The 22,774-nt window shown below is 41.5% G+C and overlaps 1 protein-coding gene across 3 annotated transcripts in view; it reads right to left on the bottom strand.

Annotated features, from left to right (window-relative positions):
- The window catches only part of LOC132977485 (granule associated Rac and RHOG effector protein 1-like), a 37,719-nt gene that overhangs the window by 4,896 nt on the left and 10,049 nt on the right, over nt 1-22,774 (bottom strand). For all 3 annotated transcript variants that reach the window (XM_061042097.1, XM_061042106.1, XM_061042089.1), the window contains exons 2-10: nt 18,929-20,378; nt 8,579-8,791; nt 7,736-7,876; nt 7,497-7,592; nt 7,218-7,379; nt 6,867-7,025; nt 5,097-5,194; nt 4,234-4,359; nt 1,702-2,819 (exon numbers count right to left, since the gene is read on the bottom strand). In XM_061042097.1, coding sequence (XP_060898080.1) covers nt 1,702-2,819; nt 4,234-4,359; nt 5,097-5,194; nt 6,867-7,025; nt 7,218-7,379; nt 7,497-7,592; nt 7,736-7,876; nt 8,579-8,791; nt 18,929-19,432 — 2,617 coding nt within the window. In that variant the 5' untranslated portion in view covers nt 19,433-20,378. The remainder of the gene's footprint in view (nt 1-1,701; nt 2,820-4,233; nt 4,360-5,096; nt 5,195-6,866; nt 7,026-7,217; nt 7,380-7,496; nt 7,593-7,735; nt 7,877-8,578; nt 8,792-18,928; nt 20,379-22,774) is intronic.

Genomic DNA, 22,774 nt, shown 5'->3' with positions numbered 1-22,774 from the left:
CTCCTGGTAGATCATAGCATAAACACTTAACTAGGAAAAAGGAATTTGTACGGCTCAAAAACTAAAAGAAAACAGTGAAAATAACCTGTATATGCTGGATATTACGTTTAACTCATCAGCCGAAGTATCTGAGAGTTTTTAAAAGTGAAATGAGACATTCAAAGACGCAGCAGTGTTGATCTTTTCATCACTGTGACTACAGGGAGACACTGCTGTGGCTTATTCAAAGTACACCTAAAGAGACAAAAAAAGGATGTAGTTAATCGTAATTTAAAAAAATGAATGCATTATTTTCACACCTTCATTGCGATTAACTAGTTAATGCTGACAGCTCTTATCGTAATCTAACAACCCTAGTATTGTAGTCAATTCATGTTTTCAACTGATGTCTGAAAACTACATTTTGTTTATTGGACAACAAAGGTTTCAGTCTAGATGAGCTTTTTAAGAAATCAGCTGGATACCATTTCAAACTACATGAAGGTTTTCCACTGGACTACATGGACACAAAGCACCAATGTTCTGAACATTAGTCTCCAGGTTTGATGAATAACTCACTAATAACTGCAGCGTTAGTCACAACAACACTGCCTAGCCGCTTTACTGTGGTTTAAAAAGAAAAAAAGAAATGAGAGTGTCAGCAGAGCTTCAGGCCTGCCCCCTCCAAACACACACACACACACGCACACACACGCACACACGCACACGCACACGCACACGCACACTTAGCTGACATAACAGTCTGACTGAGGAGCATTAGAGATGAGAGCAACACTCTGGTTAGGATCACTTTAAAGGTGACAATCCCTAACTTCACTGAAATAAGAGAAGAACAGGTTGAAACACATAGAAGGAGGGTGAATGTTCAACTGAGAAAAAAGGGATTATCTATTTTCCTGCTTATTTAAAATAACACAAACTAATAGAGCATACTCTTAGATAAATTAACAACAACAGATGTCCTGCTTTTTTTGTTTAGTGTGACATGTTTAACCCCAATTCAACCATTATCGGCTCATGTCGTGTCAGCTTGGTCTCTTGTAAAGTTGCAGCTCCAACAAACACAGCGAGTAAGCCCCTTAAGTTTCACATCAGCACGTTGTTAAAATGAAATAAAACCAACAAAAGGAAACAAATAATATTGACAGGTATCATGATCACATTCAACAACTGTCTGAGAGGTAGATGCAGCTTAAAATTTAGTTTTTGAACAGTAATGCCACAACAAATAGAGACCGTCTACGGTTAAGAGGAAGAAGAAGATATATTTTATTGATCCTGCGGGGGAAATTCAATCCTCCCTCAATAGTTTTCAGCACTTTTAACTGTAAAATATGCAGATTCCTATTTAAGGGATACTAAACAAACTTATGTTTCCTGGGGTTGACCTTTCTTTTGTATAACTAATTAATGGATCAAATTGTTCCTGGTCAAGATGAAGAAAAAAGTCCAGGTTATTGAACTCAAACAAAATAAAAAGTTGATCATCTGTTTCAACACTATAGGAGATATTTCACCTTTTTTATTGGACTTTGACCTTTTTAAATGTTTCATTCATTGGTCACCATCTAACTGGAGAAGATGTGGTGGCCCAATTTCTTTTTTCTGTTGTTTTGTAAGTGTGAACTGCTCTTCAAGTTAACCTGCTAAAGTTTGATAGATATGGTTTCCATAAATACAATCAAGTCAGTTGGATCTCACCTGCAGGGTCAAAGGGCAGCGTGTCTCCCAGAACTCCAAACACTCCTTCACTCTGGTCCCTGTTGGGCCACGTGTTGTTGCGGGGCCCCTGCGGCTTCTGGCCCAGCATCTCTGACATCACGCTGTCCATGTAGGTGCTGACCAGGCCCAGACTGTACAGATCTGAGCTAAGATCTGGCAGTCCAGGAGAGCCCCACTGCCCGATTGGACCCAGGGGTGACAGCCCTGCGGGGGGCCCCTGTGGCGGAGGCTGCTGCCCAGAGGTGCTGAGCCACTTGGCCGCCACTCTTTGCTGTGGGAGGACCTGGGGTGGGGACTGCTGAGGAGGAAGCTGAGGAGGAGGAGGCTGTTGCTGGCTAATAGGCTGCAGGAGGTGCTGGTAGTACTGCAGGGCCTGTGGGGAGGGCTGCTGGGGTGGCGGAGGAGGGGGCTGCTGCTGCTGCTGGGGCTGTTGTTGTTGGGGAGGAGGAGGCGGCGGCTGAGGTTGTGGCTGAGGCTGCTGTTTCTGCACTGATGGTGGAGGCTGAGGCTGGGGCTTGGGCAGAGTCTGAGCCGGCGGCTGCAGGGCATTGTGAGAGATAGATTGGGAAGTCGGTGGAGGTCCACTTGGGGGCTTCAGTTCGGCAGGGTTTGCAGACGCCACAGAGTTCCTCCTCATGACCAGGGGCGAAGCCTGCTGGGATTTTCCCATGTTGAAACCTGAGAGAAAGTCGATTACGTCCTGCATCTCCTGGTCAGTGGGTAGGTTCATCCCCTGATCGTCTGACACTAAACCGTTGGCCAGCTGGCTTTGCTGTGGAGAGTCCGGGGTGCAGGACAGACTGCCCATCTGCAGGATGCTCTGGATCCTCCCGTCACTATGACTCAGGCTCTTGGCCTTTTCCTCAGAGCTGCTGCTTGTTAGCATGCTGCGAGATGGGGTGCTTGGGATGGAGTAACTACCACCACTATTAGAGCTGGATGAGACCTTCTTGGTAAACTTGGAAGTCAGCTTGGATATTGTTTTAGGCAGTCCACCAGAGGTCTTGGAGCTGGTGCCTGGGGGCAGGTCTGCCTGGCTGCCATAGTCTGGGCTCTCCCGCTGCAGCTGAATCTGAATAGTGGGTAGGGCCTGCTCTCTTTTGAAGAGAAGAGAAAGACGAGTATTCAGTTGTTTTGTATTACTAGTAATTATTGCAGTAAACTAAATTCAAATAATAACAGGTGACTGTTAACCTGTAGTGGGGTTCATTTTTACTCTTTGGTTCAGGCTTGGTTTATGACTCAGAGATTAAAGAAGGGAAAAAAAGTAACAGAGGAGCTCCCTAAAGAAGCCCTTGTTATTTTAAATGATGTTTCTCATCTAAGATTTAAACTGATACATTATATTTTTTAAAAGCTCCAGTTCTAGGTGTGACCTCTTTTGTTGCTTCTTTAACAAATGAATTCCTGAAAAATGGCCCAGAATTAAGTTCATAACCATACAAATGTCACCTGTTAGTGATATTCCTGAATAAAGAAAACTCTAGAGAAGAAGTGAAAAATATGACAAGATCAAAAAATTCAGGTAGTGTGGTCGGGGGGAGAAAACAGATAATGAACACAAATTAAGTTTTTGGGGTAATTTTGAGATTATGCTCTGAAAAAAAGACCTGAGTTTGAAGTACTCCTTCACTGAAGCAGCCAAAAAGCAGTAATTCCACAGTCTAGAAATACCCTCTTAAAAGTTTTGCACTGCTGTCAAAATAAAGATATATTAGCCAAATATCTGAATTTATTCATCATATTTTATCATTAATCTGAAATCTAACTTTTCCAGACTAAATATGTCATTCAAATACAGGGGACTAAGAAGTTGTTTTTTAACCTTTGAGACAAAGAGCAGTAACAGGGAACTACAAGGACACAGCAAATAGACAAACACGAGGACTGATGACTACATCACATTTTTACAGCACTTAAGTTTATTCTTAGTTACTTTCCTTCACTCCTTCAGAAAACACAACATAGTAAGCTTGTGCTAGTTAATTAAGCTAATATAACCTGAAACAATGGTGTTGTCAAATGATCCATTTATATTGGGGCACTGCAGAAACACTGCACTTATTTTTTGATTATTATTTATTTTGCTGAAGGTAATCTGACTTATGGCTAACTCTTGCATGTCACGGGATATAGTTCTGCCGTATTTCACACAGCCAGAGTAAAAAATTTGTAGCATACAAACAAGTCCAGATATGAGGGGGCAACACGCCAATGTTCACTACCAAAATAAAAGCCTCACAATGCAGAGACAGTGGGATGTCTTGATTGGACATCGTGTAGCAGATAAAAGTTATTAGCACACAGAAATGCCATAAAATCCAATAGCATAATTGTACTACAGGATACATGTGAAATACCTGACTGACAATAAAAACAGCTTATAGCATGTAGAGTTATGTTGACTTTGATCAAATATACCAATTAAACTACAAACTGAACCTATACACACTGACGATTGTCATCCTGCTTCAACACAGCATTATAAAGAAGAACAGAACATCCACTCACCTTCTCTCCTTCCACTTGTTGATGTCAAATACTGCTGTGTAGAGTACGTCTACTAGACCGAGGGTTTTCTCCGGGTCCAAACTTCTCTGAAGCAGGGACATAGTGGCTGGGTCCTCCTTCAGACACCTACATATGTACACACACACCACACACACCGCAGGCAGGGAGGGAAATGGAAGAACATTTACTTGTTATGCTCTGGACAACATCCTCTGTTCATTGGTCACACAAACTGACCGCTTGGCCACCTTCAGCGCTTTAAAATAAAACGACTGACCATAAAATAAGTTCATTCGATAAATAAAGTATTTTGTGCCGGGAGGTTGCAAAGAATAGTATGGGAAACACTGGTATTGCACTGGCTGAGTGAACCAATATAGTATGAGCATTAACTAAAGGCAGGGTTGGTAATTTTCAAAAACTACCATGATTTTGAAAGCAGCGTTCCCTCAGTGCCCCGTCTGCAACCACCTCCCTCCCTTCTGTGCTCCCTCAAAGCCACGCCCCTCATTTACACGCACAAGTGCCATTGGTCCAAAGCAGAGCTCAGCTCATGCATGCATGGGGTAGAGAACGAGCAGGGAGACATGATTGGTTCATCAGATTGGTACCTCGTGGCAGACATTGGTCAAAGTTTTTACATACTTTCAACTGCTACAGATGACGGCTTTTCTTTGTTCCTTTTTCAGAGTGCTTGAGTTATTAATTTCTGTCAGGACCTAAAGACAACTTCAACCAAAATCTTTAAAAGTTTATCTGGAGAAAATTACCAACCCTGCCATAAAGCCTTTGATTATTATTTTACCTAAAGATAACACCACTGGGTATCTGCTTCTTTAAAAACAGTTTCTTGATGTGCTTACCATGTAGAGGGAACCTGGACCAGCACCTTAGAGCCCTCGAGAGTGATCTGGGGAGCGTAGGCCTCCTTGTTCTCAATCTGAGCTGTATCAACAACCACCTGTGGGGACAAAGAATCACACCTGCATAAACACCTCCCCAAAGAAACACTTTCTATGTAGGATTTCTATCACAAAGGTTTCCAATTTTGATTCTTTCATTCTCAACCTTTACAAAACTGACTGCATTTACCCTGTCATGCATGTGCACCAGTCTGATTCTGTTCTTTATCAGCCATGCTTACATGAAAAAAAAAACAACTAGAAGTAAAAGCCCCTTTAAATGTGTCTGGTATTAAATTCCCTCCGAGTAGAGAGAGGCAGTTCAAGGTGAGGAAGCTTGGTGCATTCAGCCAGAGACGACACACAGGCCAGCCTTCCTGCTGCTTGTACTGGTCACATTTATTTACAAGTTCTTTGAAAGTGGCCTTGGCTTCTCGAGACCCACGCAACTAGGTCAGCAAGAGGGAGAAAAGGTGGGAGGAGTCTATTTCCTGTATTTCAGGAAGTTACTCCATTGTTGTTAAAAAAGCAGGTGTATCCTCGGAAAACCCAGGCTGCTCATGCGAGAGACTCTAGGCATACACACACAGTCCATCAGCTATGTCGAAACACATACGTAAAGGTCATTGGAAACAGGAAGGAGGAACAGCAGCTAAATAGACAAAGTCAACTTTGTTGCTGCTCTTGGAAAGTAATGACTAGCAGGGGAAAAAAAAAGGAGTTGCTGCTGAATGATGTTGCCAGGAACAACAGCAGAACAGATATGATAACTCTGACTGCGAGTTTTGTGTGGGTGTAGAAGAAAGACAACGGGGAGGAGAAAGCCTGCGTACTGAAGTATGAATATTGCATGTCGATAATGTATGAGTATGTATATGCAAGTTATATAAAGGTGTAGGGAAGATACCACACGTGAGGTTTTTTTTTTGTCTGTGCAGTCTGCTGTGTAATCTATTTTGGGTCGAGTAGCCATAGGCTCAGATATGGAGCTAATGCAAAATGCCCATCTATCATCCAGGGATTGTTTTACAGTTAGCACGGGGCTGGGAGGGCTGCACACCAAACAGGACAGACCACACCGTGGAAATAAACACTGGGTGCATAAACACACTAGTGTTACTGTGAGGAGGATCCAGCCGCTGACCCTCCCTCTCGGTGACTCTCTGTCTCAGCAGAAGAGGGAGGGGGGGGTCTCTGTTTGCAGACCCACCCACCCACGGGGCGCCCATCCTTCCCCCAGATGCTGCAGGAATGTTTCTTTCCCTTTTGTGTCTCTCTGGTGTTTGTTTACACCTCTCTACTGCCTCAAAGCAAGCCGACAGATCTTCTCATCTCCATTACAAATCTGAGAAACATTGAAATGCAGGTTGCCAGACCCACAGACGCACAAAAGGAGAGGAGTGGGCTAATTTATGCAGAAGTGTCAGAGAAGAGCTACAGGCCTGTTAAAGTCTGCATGTCATCTCCTTTCTGCTAATCTGTAATATCAACTAAACTGTAGTGATTGATTTGACCAGATCTATCATCTTTTGTAGCACCTTATTAGAAAGGAGAGCTAATTAGATCAGACAGACAGAATTTTTTGATCCCAAAACTGAGAAACTGTTGAAAAGTTGTGGATGATAAAGGCATTATGATTCAATATTTTGAGATGTATTGCGGTTCTGTAATCAAGTTGGTTTTCACAATATTAAAATCTAATTGAATTGAATCTTTAACATCTCTACTCACCAGACCAGCCTGGGCAAACAACAGCTGGACGGCCGTCTTGCAGGCTCCTCTCCAGCTGGATGGGCAGACTTGGTTGAGGACCTCGGTGACAGGAGAGTCCTCCCTGGAGGTCACTCCGTTCTGGCCCAGCGCCTCCTTAATGAGTTGCAGCATCGTGTGCTGAAAAGACAAAACATGGAGGGCAATCAACAGAAGCGGTCTGCCATCACTGCCTGCTGATATTAGTAAAGACCTGCTACTAAATTAAAACAAGATCCCCCACCGGTCCACATAACTGATGAGGTTAGCACTTCAAATAAAGTTTGTAAAAAATAAAAGTAGTGTAAATCTGGCCAGAAGAAGGGACTTTACCGTTTTCAGTTTAAGGTTATCAGCCGCTGACTCGTTGAAGGAAACTCCTTTGAGGAAATGTGAGCCGATCTGTACAGGGATGGTGGGCAGCTCGCACTGGATGGGCTGGGAGGTGGTCTGCATCCTGCCTGCCTGCTGGGCCTCTGCCTCACTGCAGCAGCTCTGAACACACACACACACACACTCAAGCATGTAAACACATACTATACAAACACCAATGAATTACTTATAATTGAATAAATATTTCAAGAAATGTCGTGACTTCTTGAGTGAACCCACCTGTAAGGCTGCCTCCACAGCTTTGGGGTTAAAATGAAAGCCGGCCTTGAGCGCATATTCACTATGGCCCAGGCTCTCCAGAGCTGCTTTGTAGGCCTGGAGATGGAGAACCAAAATGATTATGTTCTATTTAATTGTAATTACCATATCTTTACAGTAATTTATATGTATTCTACATTGTTGCAGAAGTGAATGGTAATGGTAGGTCTTTGCCTTGCCTCTTTCAAACAATATTTTACCTGTAAAGCATTGTCAATCTTCATGTTGAGCTCCTTCAGCTGATGCTCGGGGATGGAGGTGTTGTTGGAGCAGAAGAGCTGCTGAACCTGGATGCCTGCCAGGCAGCCGTCACGACCCCTCTCTCTCAGCCTCGCCATGGCCTGAGGACACAGCAGAGTCCCAGGTCAGAGACACATGCAGAAACAGCTACACTACTAGAGTACATTCTCGGAAAGAAATACAGGAAATATTTCAGAGTAAATAGACTGTACTGCAAAACAAGATGACCAGCATTCTAGATAAGTTATTGCTGAAAAGGATTCACAGAAGAGGAGTCACATAAAGATTTTTCAGAGATATAACTAAAATTATATTCCTAAAAAAATTAGAGCTTAACCCTTAGCATCTATATAGTTTTAGAAAAAGAGTGCTGGCCTCTTCCCCCCCCTCCAGCCAGCTCATTATACCAGGGTCTATCCAGGCCTAGAACCCTCCAGGGCTAACTCTCTGCATGCCAGGGCTTAACAGATCAATCAAGCCCCTATTCTCCCCTCTGCCTCTCTTTATTCAACACAGCTCAAAATGGGCCAGTGGGGCTGATTAGTCTGGGGATTAGTCAGGTCCTCTTACAAAACTGCCTCCCTTACAGGAGTTGGGATTAAGAGAGGTACAGAACTTTACACTGCAGGTTCACAGACAAACTGCAGCCACAAAGAGGAAATAGGAAATTGGGTCTGGAAATCACAAACAGCTGGCATCTCTCAGGAATGTGGAACAAGTCTGCATTTCACCTCACACAGACAAACACCTTATTTCCGAGATCCATACAAGGAAGAGTCCTGAGGCGCGCAGGGGCTGCATACCTGAGCTGCACCCTTCCATGAGCGGGAAGCTTCCTCCAGCTCCGTGAGAGGCCCCAGATCAGAGCTTTGGGAGCGGGCGTTGGCACAGCGCTCCTGGGCCTGGGCGAGAGCCTCAGCCAGGCAGGACTGGGCCACGGGCTGGACCTTCTGCAGAGCCTGTGACAGAAACTGGAAATGGACCTGCATCACCGTGAGGAAGCACCGACCCAGCACCTGGAGAGACACAACAATAGATTACTGTCACAACCTTTGTCACTGTCATTCCTGACATGCTCGAGCGGCTACGTCAGGGTGTTTGAGAAGAACTAACAACATGGATGCCTGCAGGCTAGGAAACTGACATGCATGTCCACAGTGATTGGTTAACACCGAATAATGAAATTCTTCAACTTCTTTTTGACAATCAATATTTTTAAAGCAGGACCTTAAAATAATCCAACAAAAAGTGATCTATGTTCATATATTTTGTACACTTTCTTAAAACTGTTCAAACTACAGTGACTAGGAAACTGTACAAACCTCTTGGGTTTCTTTGCCTTGTTTTATTGTGTCCTTTTAACACCATAACAACAGAGACATAGCACTGGTTTAGTGGTTTTGCAACTAGATCACATGAACCAAATGAGCAGCACTCAATAATTTAATAATTTAAAACAAACTTAAAAAGAAGATAAGGACATCCCCTTATCCCCCAAAGCAGCTACAGTACTACCATGAAAGGAAAGTTACATCCAAACCAAAAGGCTGAGCGGCCAAGGACGTGTCATGAAGCACAAATCAGAGAGTTCCACATTTTTCAAAATGAAACATCTTTCAAGGGCAGATTTCACACAACTAAACGTGTATGTGTTTGGTTAATTATGAGCTGTACGCTGATATGAAACGTGTAAGAATGAGCATGTTGTATATTCCTACTTCTAAGCCAAAGACAGATGGAGAGCATGTCCAGGTGAGCATACATATATGTTGGTGTTTGGAGGGTCTGTGAGACAGAGAAGGAAGGTTTGTTTGAGTTTATCGCTGACTGGGAAACTACAGGCAGGAATGGAAACTTAAAAGCTTAGTACCAGTCTACTTATGTTAAAGGTCACATATTATGAAAAATACACTCTACCATGTTTTTCTAACACTAATGTGTCACTAATCTGTCTACAACCCCCCCAATAATGAGAAAAGTCCATCCTCTCTGTCTTTAGCCTGCTCTACCTTTCAGAAAATGTGTGCTCCCACAGCCAGGTGTTTGTTCTGCCTTTTCACTGTAAGCAATTGTGCATGGTGCAAGAAATACCAAGCCACCCCAAACCCTTCCAGAGAGAGGCGTGGTCAGACACAGCTGATTTGTGTTTAAAGCTACAGACACAGAAACTTTTTGTTGAAAAGGAGGATAACATGTGACCTTTAATTAATTTTGAGCTTTTGAGATAATAATGTAGAAAAGAAGCATTACATGGTTATCAGAATTGATACAGTTCTTCTGTAGACGAAAGAGTAACGTTACTGCGAGAGGGAAGAGGAAACAACTGGAGGAGAGATATGACTGGTGTCAAAAGTTTCTAAACCTGTTCACAACATTTCCTCTGTCCCAACTCAATTACATTCTTAGATCATGCTCATCAAACATTGAACCTAAATATATTTATCTCCCTTATCACATTAGTTTATCTGATTTCTTCACTTAGTAACTGAGTACTAATTTTCTCAGGTCAAGCATTATTTTTCTAATCTGACATTTGAAACCTTCTAATTCACTGAAAATAGATTTAACCCAGTTATTAAACACTGCAGAACACACTTGACAAATATTTTTGGGTGACACAGGTCGCTCCACACCTACCTAGTGAGCTGACAAAATGTGTGTATGTGTGCGTTTGTTTGGTGAGAGAACATTAATACTCTGGAGGCTGTTGTTGTCCAGTTAGCAAAATAAGAGAAACAGGACACCACAGGATCTACCACAGGATCTACCATGGTCACAGGGTTTTCTTTTTCAGGTACCTGCTGAAAATATCTGGAGGGGGAAGCTGAGTTGTAAAGACAGAAATATGCTGTCGTTCTGAGGGCGGACATGAACAACAGGACACAGCTGCTCTCACTCTTCTATGCCACATTTAATAGAGAACAACAATTTGTGAATGACTAACAGGCATAAAACATCTTAGTGGTTGTTGGTGTTGTTTTCATACCCAGTATGTCACAGGATGGGACAGCATATTCATCGTCCTCTTTGGAGCGTTTGAGTCATGGCTGAGGAACTCTAATGGGTGCTTTAACATTGTGGAGTAGTTCCATGTAAACATACTGGGAGAGGTTGATGGACCATTATTTCTATTTGGCACCAAGCATTAAGCTAACTGATTCACAGATTACATCTCAGCTTAGTGGTAAGAACATTTACTGCACTTTCTTTTATCACAACATGACCAGTTTGATTGGGGAGGGGGAATTTGCTGCATTTCGTCCCCCTCTTCACCTTTATTTTCTCTCCACTGTACTTCTGTCAGATTAAAAGATAAAGTGTCACCACTCACTCAACATCTCAAAAAGATCACATATGCCCAATCTTTGAGAGCTGGTCTATCAAGATTATTTCTATTATGACGATTGGTATTCAAAATAGACATGTCAAAAGGATATTGGGTAAGGGGACACTGGTAGCCTAGGGGTTGGTGCACACACCCCATGCACAGAGACTATAGTCCTGCAACCAGGCGGCTCAGGTTCAAATCAGACCTGTGGCCCCTTTCCCGCATGCCATTCTCAACTTTCTCTTTCTCCCCATATCCACTGTTCTATCTCTAAATAAAGACAGAGACCAAAAATTTAAAAAAGGATATTGGGTCAGCAAAAGTGTTTAAATTGTGTTGTGATTGTCACTTTAGACAGAGGAGAAACAGACAGTGACTTGTCTAGACTGCTTTATATAAATGTTTGGTGAGTAAAAATGCCCAGTGGATAAACAAAAGCTTTGCAAACTGAAGGAAAAATTATTATTAATTATTATAATTTTTTTTCCCAAACAAATGGTAACAGGTCAGATAGTTCCTCCAAAAATATGTAAGGTCACAAAATTAAAGACAATATATCTTTTTTAAATTCATGTATTAAAAGAGCAGAGAGTCGGTTTAAAATGCTTCATATAAATATAGGGACAAGTCATTTGGCTTTTAATTGTGTGACACTTTGAGTCTTTATCCCGACTAGTGACGAGTAACGCTGCCATTACAACATGGGATTTTTTTTGCAATTATTCCTTAATATGCTACTTTGTTTACATTTTTTTAGCACTTATTTTTGACTTAAAAGAATCAAAACTCTACAGTCACACCAGCAGCTCCGTAAGGCTATGTTTAGCAACAGTGGCACTCTGAGTATAATGGTGCGTTCCACCAGAGTTGACCCTGTTCTGGTTGTGAGTTGGCAACAAGACGGACAAGCAACATGAACGCACCCAACAGTACCTTTGTTTTGTTAGCTAATACCAGGTGATAACAACACACTGTGTGATAGTTTGTTTGCTGAAAGAACATTGACATCATGTCCACTGATAGATCTTGCACGATGCTATCCGTGTGATTTATTTGATTACACAAAGAGAACTACATTGCCAATGCATACAAAAGTTACAGCTTAAACGTTACTATTGATGCACATAGTAACCATGTTGGATTTTAACTCGGGCTACTGAAGGTTCTCTGAGTTTCAAAGACAGAATTCCAACTTCAGGGGGCGATCCTGATGACGTATCAGACCGGCAACTCGGGAATCGCCCACTTCTGAGATCAAATGGAATGCACCACAATACTCCATGCTAACCTGCTAACAATGATTATGCTAAATTGCTGATGTTACTTTTTAGCAGGTGTAATGTTCACTCTCTTTGTTCAGTGTGTAAGTGAGCTAAGTACGCTAAGTCGCTAACATTAGCTAATTATCACTAAACAAAGAGTAGAGTTGATCATGCAAATGATAATACTGTTGATTGTTGTATTTACTGTATTCATAAAACACATGGGATCAAAGTTTTTATGAATGTCTAAACCACAAGTTTTTATTGTTACTGATACATTTTTGTAAAAACTTAAACGTCAACTTGCTTGTGGGGCTAGAGGGAAAGTCGGGGATCATTAGAGTCAAAAATAGTGGTCCTTTGGAGACCATGGCCGTCTCTACACAGTGACACTTCCATCTAATAGTTGTAGAGATCTTTCAGTTTGAACCAAAGTGTAACACTGATTGACCCTTCAGCTTAGTCTCTGGGAGGCTCATATCCAGAGTTCACAGAATGTAAAATATCTGTTTCTGCTGTTGATGTTGAGCAGCTATAAAGAACTCACACAGTCCGAGGAGATAAGGGTGAATTCAAAGCAGACTAATAAAAGGAAGGAGACGGGAGAAGCCAGATAATAAATCATCTTGGATGCAACTCATACAGCCATCTGATGCAAACGGATATCACCTGTAGTGAGTCCTAATGAAGACTGCAAAATAACCCAATCACAAGCTGACAACTTTGAGATAAATGCAAGTCAAAGTCTTAAAATGTTGACTTCTATAACCAAGAGAGGGAAAAAAAATGAGGCCATGGCTGCAGCACTAGATAATGGATAACACATGTGATTGGCTGTGCAGTATCCCGCACGGTCATGGAAAGTATGAGAAATAAGAGCACAGCAGAGCCAAGCCAACATTTGGCCCCTCAAAAGCCCAAACAAGGAGAAAAGTGAATCAATCAACATTTATACTTCTATTTTCTGAGAACACCTGCACTATAAGAGCAAGTCTAGGAAAGTGGTTTTCTAGACATGTTCTAGGGAAAGGGAGTATGATCCTGTTATAATAATAAGATGTCCTGGCTGCTGTCTTGTCTGTAAAATAAACAAGCAGCCTATCTTTGTTGTAATGTCAATGTTAGATCCCTTTCTATTGCTGGCCTTTTATTCTAAGTTTGTTTCCTGAATCTTTCCTTTAAACAATCAATGGAGAAACAGGAAGGTCACAGTGTTTGTAATCCTTTCATTACTCAGAACTGATCACTTGAATATTTTGTTACCCTACAGACTGGAAGGAAGTTTAAGACAAATCCTTTACTTTGGTTAAAGAGAAAGTTTTTGTTGTGTAAATAAATGTTTTACACTCATTTAGCCTGCAAAAACACACTTTCTTTAATTAAGGTCTGACAAATGAGTTGCCTCGATTTTCTTCCTTTGCAAATGTTTACCTAAAGCAGATCTTTTTTAGGGTTATATCTGGTATTGTTTTAATCCATGAGGCCTGGATATTGGTCCCAGAGATTCCTCCTGCTTGGTATTATATCAACTGCTTCCCTGGCACTTAAAGCAAAATTCTTCCAAAGCTGAAGTTAAATATTACAAATTTTAAAACTCCTTGATGAAAATGTTGATGTATTGAAAGAAGAGAAGTTGACGTCTTTCTACCTTGATATGTCCTGTCAACAGATTAAGATATATCCTTGTTGTTTAAAGATGGGAAACTTTTCGAGCCACAGGGGGCCCTTTCACTGCAATGTTGTTAAATGGCAACAGGTTACAATAAGAAACCATGCTGAGCAGCAGTGCTGTATCAAGGCCTTTTATATGGATCCAAGTGTTCTAGCTTCAAGTCTTTTCTATATGCAACAGGGGACACATTGCTTTAGTTTATTTCGTAAGGCCTTCTACTATCTGTTTAATAAAGAGCCCCACAGATTCAAACTCATAGCTCTCTAGTAGGCTTGGGTATCAAGAACAAATTCCAACGTGGAACTGGTTCACATTTTCTGAGATTCTTGAATTTGATAAGGCACGTGACATTTGATTCAGCTTTTCAGTTCCTAACAGCAACATAAATAATTCAGAAGTAAACCCCAGGGAGGATTTTGTCGTCCATAAAAGTTCTCATCAGCCAGGACTCGCTGTTTAGTCGTATCATTAAGTCATTTGTGATGCAGTATGTCAACAAAGAGGACCATGGCGGACCCGGGAAAGCAACGGAAGTTCGGCCTAGCTACACTGAAATCTACAATGGCACAACAAAGATCAACAAGTAAAGCAAAGACATTTCATGTAAGGGGGGAACAGGGAGTACTATAAGATGATGCATTTATGGGACTTCAAAACGCAGTGAATCTGAGGGAATGCACTGTTCTCAATGTGTTGCAGACTCTTATCCACTATTAGGCCCTGGTCGCAGTTAGCGTTAGCTGCTGTATCAACAACTTGTCATGCTCAAGTACAAAAGACAGTTAAGCTCATATTCACATTTATATTGGGCTAACCAAATAACGTCAAAAAATTATTATAATTTTCTTTGATAAAAGTTCCGAAAATAGTCTTCAACCCCCTGTTCCTACAAAGAGACCCATGACTCCCTTCACTTTAGCCATGAGGGGCGGGATAGACAAGGAGAAAGTGGAGGAATGTCTCCATGCAGTTTGTTTGCCTCTTATTTCTCATGTCTAATTTTTTGTCCTAAAATACAATACACACATCATACCAACAATTGAAAATAACAAACAATAACTATGACATGTTTCACTGCAATTAGATAAACCTCTCGTACTTTGTGACCACATTTCATAAAGAAACCACCAACTATAAAAAAACAAAACAAAAAAAACCCCAAGGGTGTTTCAAACAGTTTATGACCAAAGGGCTTTCTTTTCCAGTGTGTTTCCAGTAATAACTCGGGTTTGCTGGGAAAGCTCATGCATTTGTCTAACGAGAGCAGCCATGAAGTTCTCTCTGCTCATGGAGACCTCTGTGTCTGCCTCTGGTCTTCACTCTGTGGTTTAAACTTACAAGCTCGGCAAACGGCCTCTAAACAAACCGTGACATTTTCATGCATATTTGGCAGCGGATTCTCTCTGAGCAGACAGAGAGCTGGGCTCTGATTGGTTTGCTTTAAAGACTGCACTGACCTAACCCTTACGAGGGTTTTGATTGGGGGGAAAAAGGGGGGGGGGGGGGGGGGGGTGTACACATGAGTTGGGGGGTAAAATGGGGGAAAGCTTCACATACCACAACTCCCAGATCTCAGAAATGCATTTGGTTCTTTTTCAATACCCAATAACATCCAGCTGCCAAACAGCATTCCTCCACTCATGCAGACAAAAGGAAAATCCCTTTTACAGTAACACATCCACCACATAGTAGACTGAGGGCCAGTCTGAATGAACATAAATTAGTAATAGCTAGGTCTAAACAACTTTACATACACAAAACTTAGAGAAGATATTCATGTCAAAACATAGGACTTGGCGCAAAAGCATGAAGTATGTTTCAAAAGAAATTGTAAATGTTCTGTACTATGAATAAAAACATCATTCAGCATTTAAGAACCCCCTTACTGTGAAATTTTACTGTACTAATATTCCACTACACCAAATAATGTTATTGTGTATGGACATACATACTCAACTAAGGCCTTTGTAAAGTATTAATGTCGTTCTTTCTTTTACAAAATGTACCCTTTATGCCCGGGGCCAGACACCAAGTCACTGCCAAACCATGCGGTCTAAACTTTCACAGACTTGGTCTTCCTCTAATATTCATCTGTGCATATCCCAAACCACAGAGAGTCAGATTTACTGACTGTGGTGCCGAAGAGTTTCCTGTTTTGGGCTCAGCCACATCCACCGAGGTCTTGCTGGCCCTCCACTGTCTTAGCCAGAGCCAAGTACCCTCTCACTGTTACATGCCACATCACAGAAACATGTTGGCTCTAATATCTGACTTTTATCACACAGACAAAATTGTAGTGTCCCATAGACTCTTCTAAGGTGCCAAAGGATAAAATAATGTGGTTTTTAGATACATTAGTGTAGTGAAGATGAATTTGAGGTGAGGAGAAGCTTTGCTAAGGTAAAATCTTTAGTTGTCCTTGGTTAAACCAATATATTTTAAGTTACCTAGCTGTGTGGAGGAGAACGTCCTGGTTCAACAAAAGGCGTGGCCAATGACTGAAATCACTCATATGCTGCAGCAAGCTTGTTGGAATAGACCATGTGGGTTTAGTTAGTTTTGCTTTGTATTTAAGCTTGGCGTCCATTCTGTTTCCCCCTTGTGTTTAATCTGGGTTGGCCAAACCACAAGATTCCCTTTTGTCTTATTGTGTTAGATCTGTTTTTTTAGTTCACACCTCATTTTTCGTCTTGCCTCACTGCTTTGTCCCTAAAACTGCTGTTCTGAATATCTTACACAGAACATGTTTTTAAGATATCGAGTCCAAATATTCAAATAAGTGCTGATCTTTTCCGACAAATGGTCTTTGTTAAGCAACTGTGTTAGCCAACTTTGAAGCCACAACAAAATTGATGTAGAGTATCTGAGAGCTAGCTGTCCTTATGTGATTGGCAGGATGCATTTCTAATTTATCAAGAGCTCCATTTGCACGTGAGCACGCTGGTGTTTGAGGATTTTCACATTGGGATGACAATGGAAATGTCATTTAATGTGAAGCATTGTTAAAATCTGTGTAAAGATTACCGCTGGGAAATAAACATTTGAACTAATTTTGTAACCAGGCTAAGAGTATTTTTGCTTCTTCTGGTGATTTGCTTTCTAGTGAATTTTCTCTGCGCCAGCAGGACGTCGTTTTTTCACCTGTCTGTAAAACAAACTATTTTTTATGTACATGCTGCTCCAAATCAATCGCAACAAGAGGGATTAATGAAGTTGTTTGAATTTGAATTTAAGCAAGATCCACAGTCTCAGAACTGTGTATTAAATGGAAGATACATAGGCAGATGTAGTAATAGGGCCTGCATGGGTGTGGTGTACAGCTGACAACCCAGCATCTCGATATTGAAGGCACCACCTGGGAGACCATTTCTAACGGCCAATTCCCACCAGATGCATGTTTGGTCCGTCTCCGCTCCGTTCCGGCAGCGGAGGTGATAGGGTTTTACTTTATTCAATTTAGCACAGAAAAAAACAAGCGGGTCGGGATGTCAGACACCGATACAACATTAAAACATCCGGTTTATTTTCAGAATAAAACATTCAGTTTTAACATTTCAGAAAAATGACCGTTTGTTTGTTTGTTTATGTGTTTATAAGGTTTGTATAGCGTTTTATACCACATACGTCGTATAATCTTGCACTGTCGCAAGTTAATCTGTTAAATTACCGCAGGATTTCCTTTGTCTCGGCACTCTCGGTCCGCAGCACAGAGAGACACGCAATGCACACGTATCTGGTGGAAGTTCGGGGTTAGGGCAGCAAAATCTACAACTTGAATTAGTCTGATCCTTTCTGTCACAATTATCAATAAATTAATATATCATCTTAGAGCGAGAGCAACTGTTGATTGTCTTCATTTATTAATTTACCATGTGTTTATCTTTGGGAGAAGGCCCATTTTAGATGAACTGTGTTCAGGCTCAGGTCTGACAGTCTAAACATGTGTTATCCAACCTAGCTTCATGAACCTCCTGACCTGTCTGACTGCCAAGATTTAGTAGAAATGTGGGGGAGGGAGCAAGGTTTTGTACAACAGCTATATGATACACTGCTATTATTGCTAGTGAGTGCTAATTCACCAAGCTAAGAGAAATGCTCTTTAATATGTCACGGTCTTTTCTTTTCCCTCTTAAAAACACAGAGCAGATGCAGACCTAGTTCTTGTGTGAATAGTGAAAATCACAGATTCACCAGACTGGAATAATTGGTAAGACAGGTGTGTGTGTGTGTGTGTGTGTGTGAGACTCTTGGAAGAAGCCAAAACTGTCTTGATTGATCAGGGTAAAAGGAAACGAGACGCACAAAGAGAATTTGAGACAAAAAGAAAATGAATCCCACGTTAAAGCTGAGCCTTTGGTTATTAAGTACATGAGTCTCAATATCTTCTACAAAACTCACATTAAAAAACACCTCAGGCAACAGCAGATTCAGTGTAGTGAAAAGATTGTGTGGTGTCCGGAGTGACAAAAGATGACTTTTCTTCTCACATCCTCAGTGTTTTTCACACCTCACTCTCAGATCCTGACACTGGCTCAACACTAGGCGTTAGAATCTTATTTGAGCCAGGAAACCCTGATTCATGGTGCCAGGCTTGTGACATAGTGCAGCTAAGCATCTTAGCACAACTGCAAGAAGACGATTCATGTTTAAATGAATGCGATAAATCATGCGCTGGTTAACTAATGCGCCTCAGGTTGTGGACTTGACTAATTCTTTAAAGGCGAGCAAACAGTAGAGATGAATGTCAATATTATTTTTGTTTGTTTGCAGACATGATAGACATGAGACTTTCATCTGACTTAAGTAAACACAATGTGACGTACTCCAGTACACAAATTAGATCAATAAGTTGTTTTAGTGAGATGGTGTGGGATACTGTGTGAGCACCAACCTCAACATCCTGCAGGCTGAAGTCGTTCTGGTCTTTGAAGTTGGCGGCCCCGGCGCTCAGCTCCATCAGCATCTTAGCGATCTCAGGCTTTATTGCTGCAGTCAGCCTGCTGGCCGCCTCCATGACGTGTTCCTGCACGTCCTTCAGTTGCATAGCTGCTTTGGAATAGTGAGAGTTCCTGAACACGCTGCTGAACAGGTCTGTGAGGAAGGCGCTGGCCCGGCAGAACACGTTGAGGGCATCCAAATATTTGGAGATGCCTTGCTGGATATCTGCAACCGCGGTGGTGGCACCAGAAGGAGGTGGGTGGCAGCTGCCAGGCATGACCACCCCAGTGCCGATGGGTGAAGAGGCTGAGCAAGAGGAGGCCAGGGAAGCGCTCAGCGTCCGGCTCAGCTCAGGCATCTGGTACTGCTGGTGCTGTTGCACTTTCTGCTTGGACCCGCCGAGCAAAAAGCGACGCTTGTAGTCCATTTTACTTTCCTGTGCACTACAACAATACATATGTGGTGCAACAGCACCGGAAGCTGTTTTTAGTTTGTTTTCCACACAGAGTGCTCTTGTCGTCTTTACAAAAAACACCAAAAACAACTGTCCTGAAATCGTTTAAGTTTATGTAAAAAGACAGCCCAAGGCTTTAACCTGCCAGAGGCTCATCTTAGTGCGCCTTGTGGAGTGGCAGCACAGAGTTGGGTGAGGTTTGGAGAGCGATCAAAAAAGCTGGCAGGCTGAGTGAAATGCTTGCATGCAGCCCTGCTGCAGATACGTCAGGCTCAGCTTAAAAACAGCACTAACACACCTCCAGATTTACTGCTTCCAGCTTCAAACAAAATGGTCATATCAGGGGAAGAAAGTCAAAAACACTCCTTAATATACTCAAAGTGATTCTACAGCCGGGGTTTAAAGTGCATTAACTTTGCTTCAGTATGGGAGAAAAATCCTTCTTCGTACAGTATATATAGTATATACACAAGTGTATGTACATATAGATACCTATACCGGCCTGCACTAATAAAAGTAGAAAATCCTTTTAAAAGCTGAGAGAGAAAAATGAATCCAAGCAAAATTAGACACTGGTCAACAGCATGGAGGAAAGAGTACAGCAATAAAACAAAAGAAAAACAAGTAAATGCTGGAATCAGAGGATGTGGTTTGGGCTTTCCTTGTGCACAGGCTAGTAGAGGAGCTGAAGCAAGGGGTAGACAGATCCAGTCCGTCTCCAATCCTCTTCATGAAGCAGGGCTCTGCAGGCAGTGAGCAAGTGGCCAGCTGATAGCTCTGTCTGCTTGTCTGAAAGCTCCAGCAGCTTCCTGGTTCCCTCCTGTCTGCTGGCTGAGGTAGATATCACTCACCACGGAAACAGGTTCGCTCCCAGATCTCGCTGTTCTCCGCGGATGCAGATTAGAGTGACAAAAGCACAAATGTATCTGTAAGGCCTCTAGGTCATTTCCTAAGGGAAGAAAGGGCAGAGACACAGAGGAGGGGGTTAACATCATGTCAAAGAGGAAGGATGAGCTGTGTTCCGACTGTTTTACTGTTACAAACAAAAATAAACTGTGCGACCCTTTGCAGCTAAAAAACATTCCTATGAGATGAGAAGCTTTTTCACTTGAATCGTAGCATTTCATGTAGTGATTTGCAATAAAGAATTTTATTTTAACAAGTAGCCTGAATTTAAGCAGACAGCAACAAATTAATAATTTGACAAGCAAGAAAAAAATAATTTTCTAGCAAAAAAAAATATTGACTAAGCACTTTGAGTGCAGAAAGCAGAAATGTTACTCTCAATCCCAATTACAAAAAAAAAAAATCAGATTTCATGCATTGTTGTCCTATAATAGCTTAAGCCTTATTTCCGAGAAATAAAATACCCTTTGTTATTTATATGGACAAAGAGCTTGAGCAATCAGAATTATGACAGTAGTTTGACCACTGGCCATAGGACTGGGTGTCCCCTTTCTGAACACTGATGTGTGATTTGCTTGTTCACAACCTGCCACACCAGAAAACCTTCACCTTCTTGAGCCAATTTGATTGGCTTTGTAGAATTAAGCTCTGCATCAACACAGTGGAGACCTAGCTGTATTTAATAAAAATCTGTTGAATAAAGAAAAACTGCTTAACTTCAGCTGACCGTCCCTTCCTCTCTAAGTAGTTGTAATCAATGCTTTTACTTAATGTTCAGATTTCCAAGCAGTGGCTGATCCATCTCATGCTTATAGAACATAAACCGATGTGGCTTTACATTTGTTGTAGCAGACTGTTGACCAGGGCCAGCCTAATCAGGCTTTGAAGGTGTAGTCTATTTTCTATTTTTGTTTGTTAAACTCTTTAAATCCTTCAAAGACACGATTACTCCTTTTTGGGGGTAAGATACTTTTTTAAAGAAACTATCTTTATATATCTATCTTTATAAATACATCAATACAGGAACAATGTTAGACACCAACCATAATAAGCGACATGCATAACATTGTTTTACTAATTGTTATTGCCTCTTCTGATTACAGGAGTATGATGGTAAGCAATTCTCTGTACTTGTTAATATGATATTACACTTTGGTAAAGAGTTGTAATTTAAAGTTGTATATTTTTAGAGAAAAGCAGCATGCCTTTACAGCCTTACAGTGAGCGACTCTGAAAAGAATCTCTGGCAGTGTCTGGTTTAGCAGAACACAGCTGCGCAGAGAAATTCCTGCAAGAGGCCATTGTTGGAAGACACTGAAGGGTCTGTTGAACTATGCATAGTAGGAGTCACAATGCTTTCATTTAGCACCCAAGCATTATATATGAACTTTCCTTCTCCTTTTGGCATTTCGCTTGACTAAGAATATAATAATCATTGCCAAGATCATCGTCAACATCAGGAGGATCACAACGTCACAGCTCTAACTACAAGTACTCTTACTCAAAGCTCAGATTTTCAGAAACACACACACTGTCTGTGACATTTGTGATAAACAATAAATGCTATTAATATCCAATCATATAGAATATAAGGGGAAAACTGTAGAAGACCCAGCAAGCCTTGTATCAATGAATCTGTCTGGAGCTTGACATAAAACAACCTTAAACTTGTCAGTACGTTTAATGCAGTCAGAAAAAGTTTTCTTGTGTAAATCAGATTGCAATGTGTCTTTCATTGAATTTCTCAAAGTCGGTTCAGTGTACGCTCCACAGTCCCCGTGCCGGGCTTTGACCTGGAAATCGATCAGGCTCAGCATAAATGTATAGCATAGCAGAAGTCGCATTGTCGTTTGATTTAGCATTACATTATTATGCATGGAATTAACAGTGCTGTATAGTTGCCCATGTTTTCACCGTTGGATATACAAGTTTGCCGCTTATTAACATTCAGGGTTAGTGCGCGTACCCCATGCACAGTGGTCCCTGACAGCGGGTGGCCCAGGTTCGAATCTTCCCTAATGACATTACCCACTCTCTCTTTCTCCCTAGTTCCAGACTCCATCCACTGTCTTATCTCTAAAATATGACCCGGAAGAAGCTCCAATAGTAACTTGCTAAAATGGGGCACATCTCCACCTACCATAGCTTCCTAAAATAAATTGATTCTCTGCAGGTGCTTGTACGTATACTGGGACAAGTACAGTGGTCAGATTAAATGGCCTAATCTTTTCTTAAATATGCATGTGAATGTACCGAGTGTCAGAAAGTTCTTTTTTTCATCTTCTTTCTATTAAATAAAATAAATGTAAATAAATAAATTTAACAAAAAATTTTGATTTCGTGTTAAACTGATGACCAGTAGGTGTAGTTTTCAAAGTAAACACTCCATAACTAAACCTGATCCTTTGCTTTGTAGAGCCCTCATGGCACTGAAGTTGA

This window comes from Labrus mixtus, chromosome 1 (genome assembly GCF_963584025.1).
Source record: "Labrus mixtus chromosome 1, fLabMix1.1, whole genome shotgun sequence".
NCBI lineage: Eukaryota > Metazoa > Chordata > Actinopteri > Labriformes > Labridae > Labrus > Labrus mixtus.
Note: the sequence above shows the minus strand (reverse complement) of the source record. Positions and strands in the feature narration are given on the sequence as shown.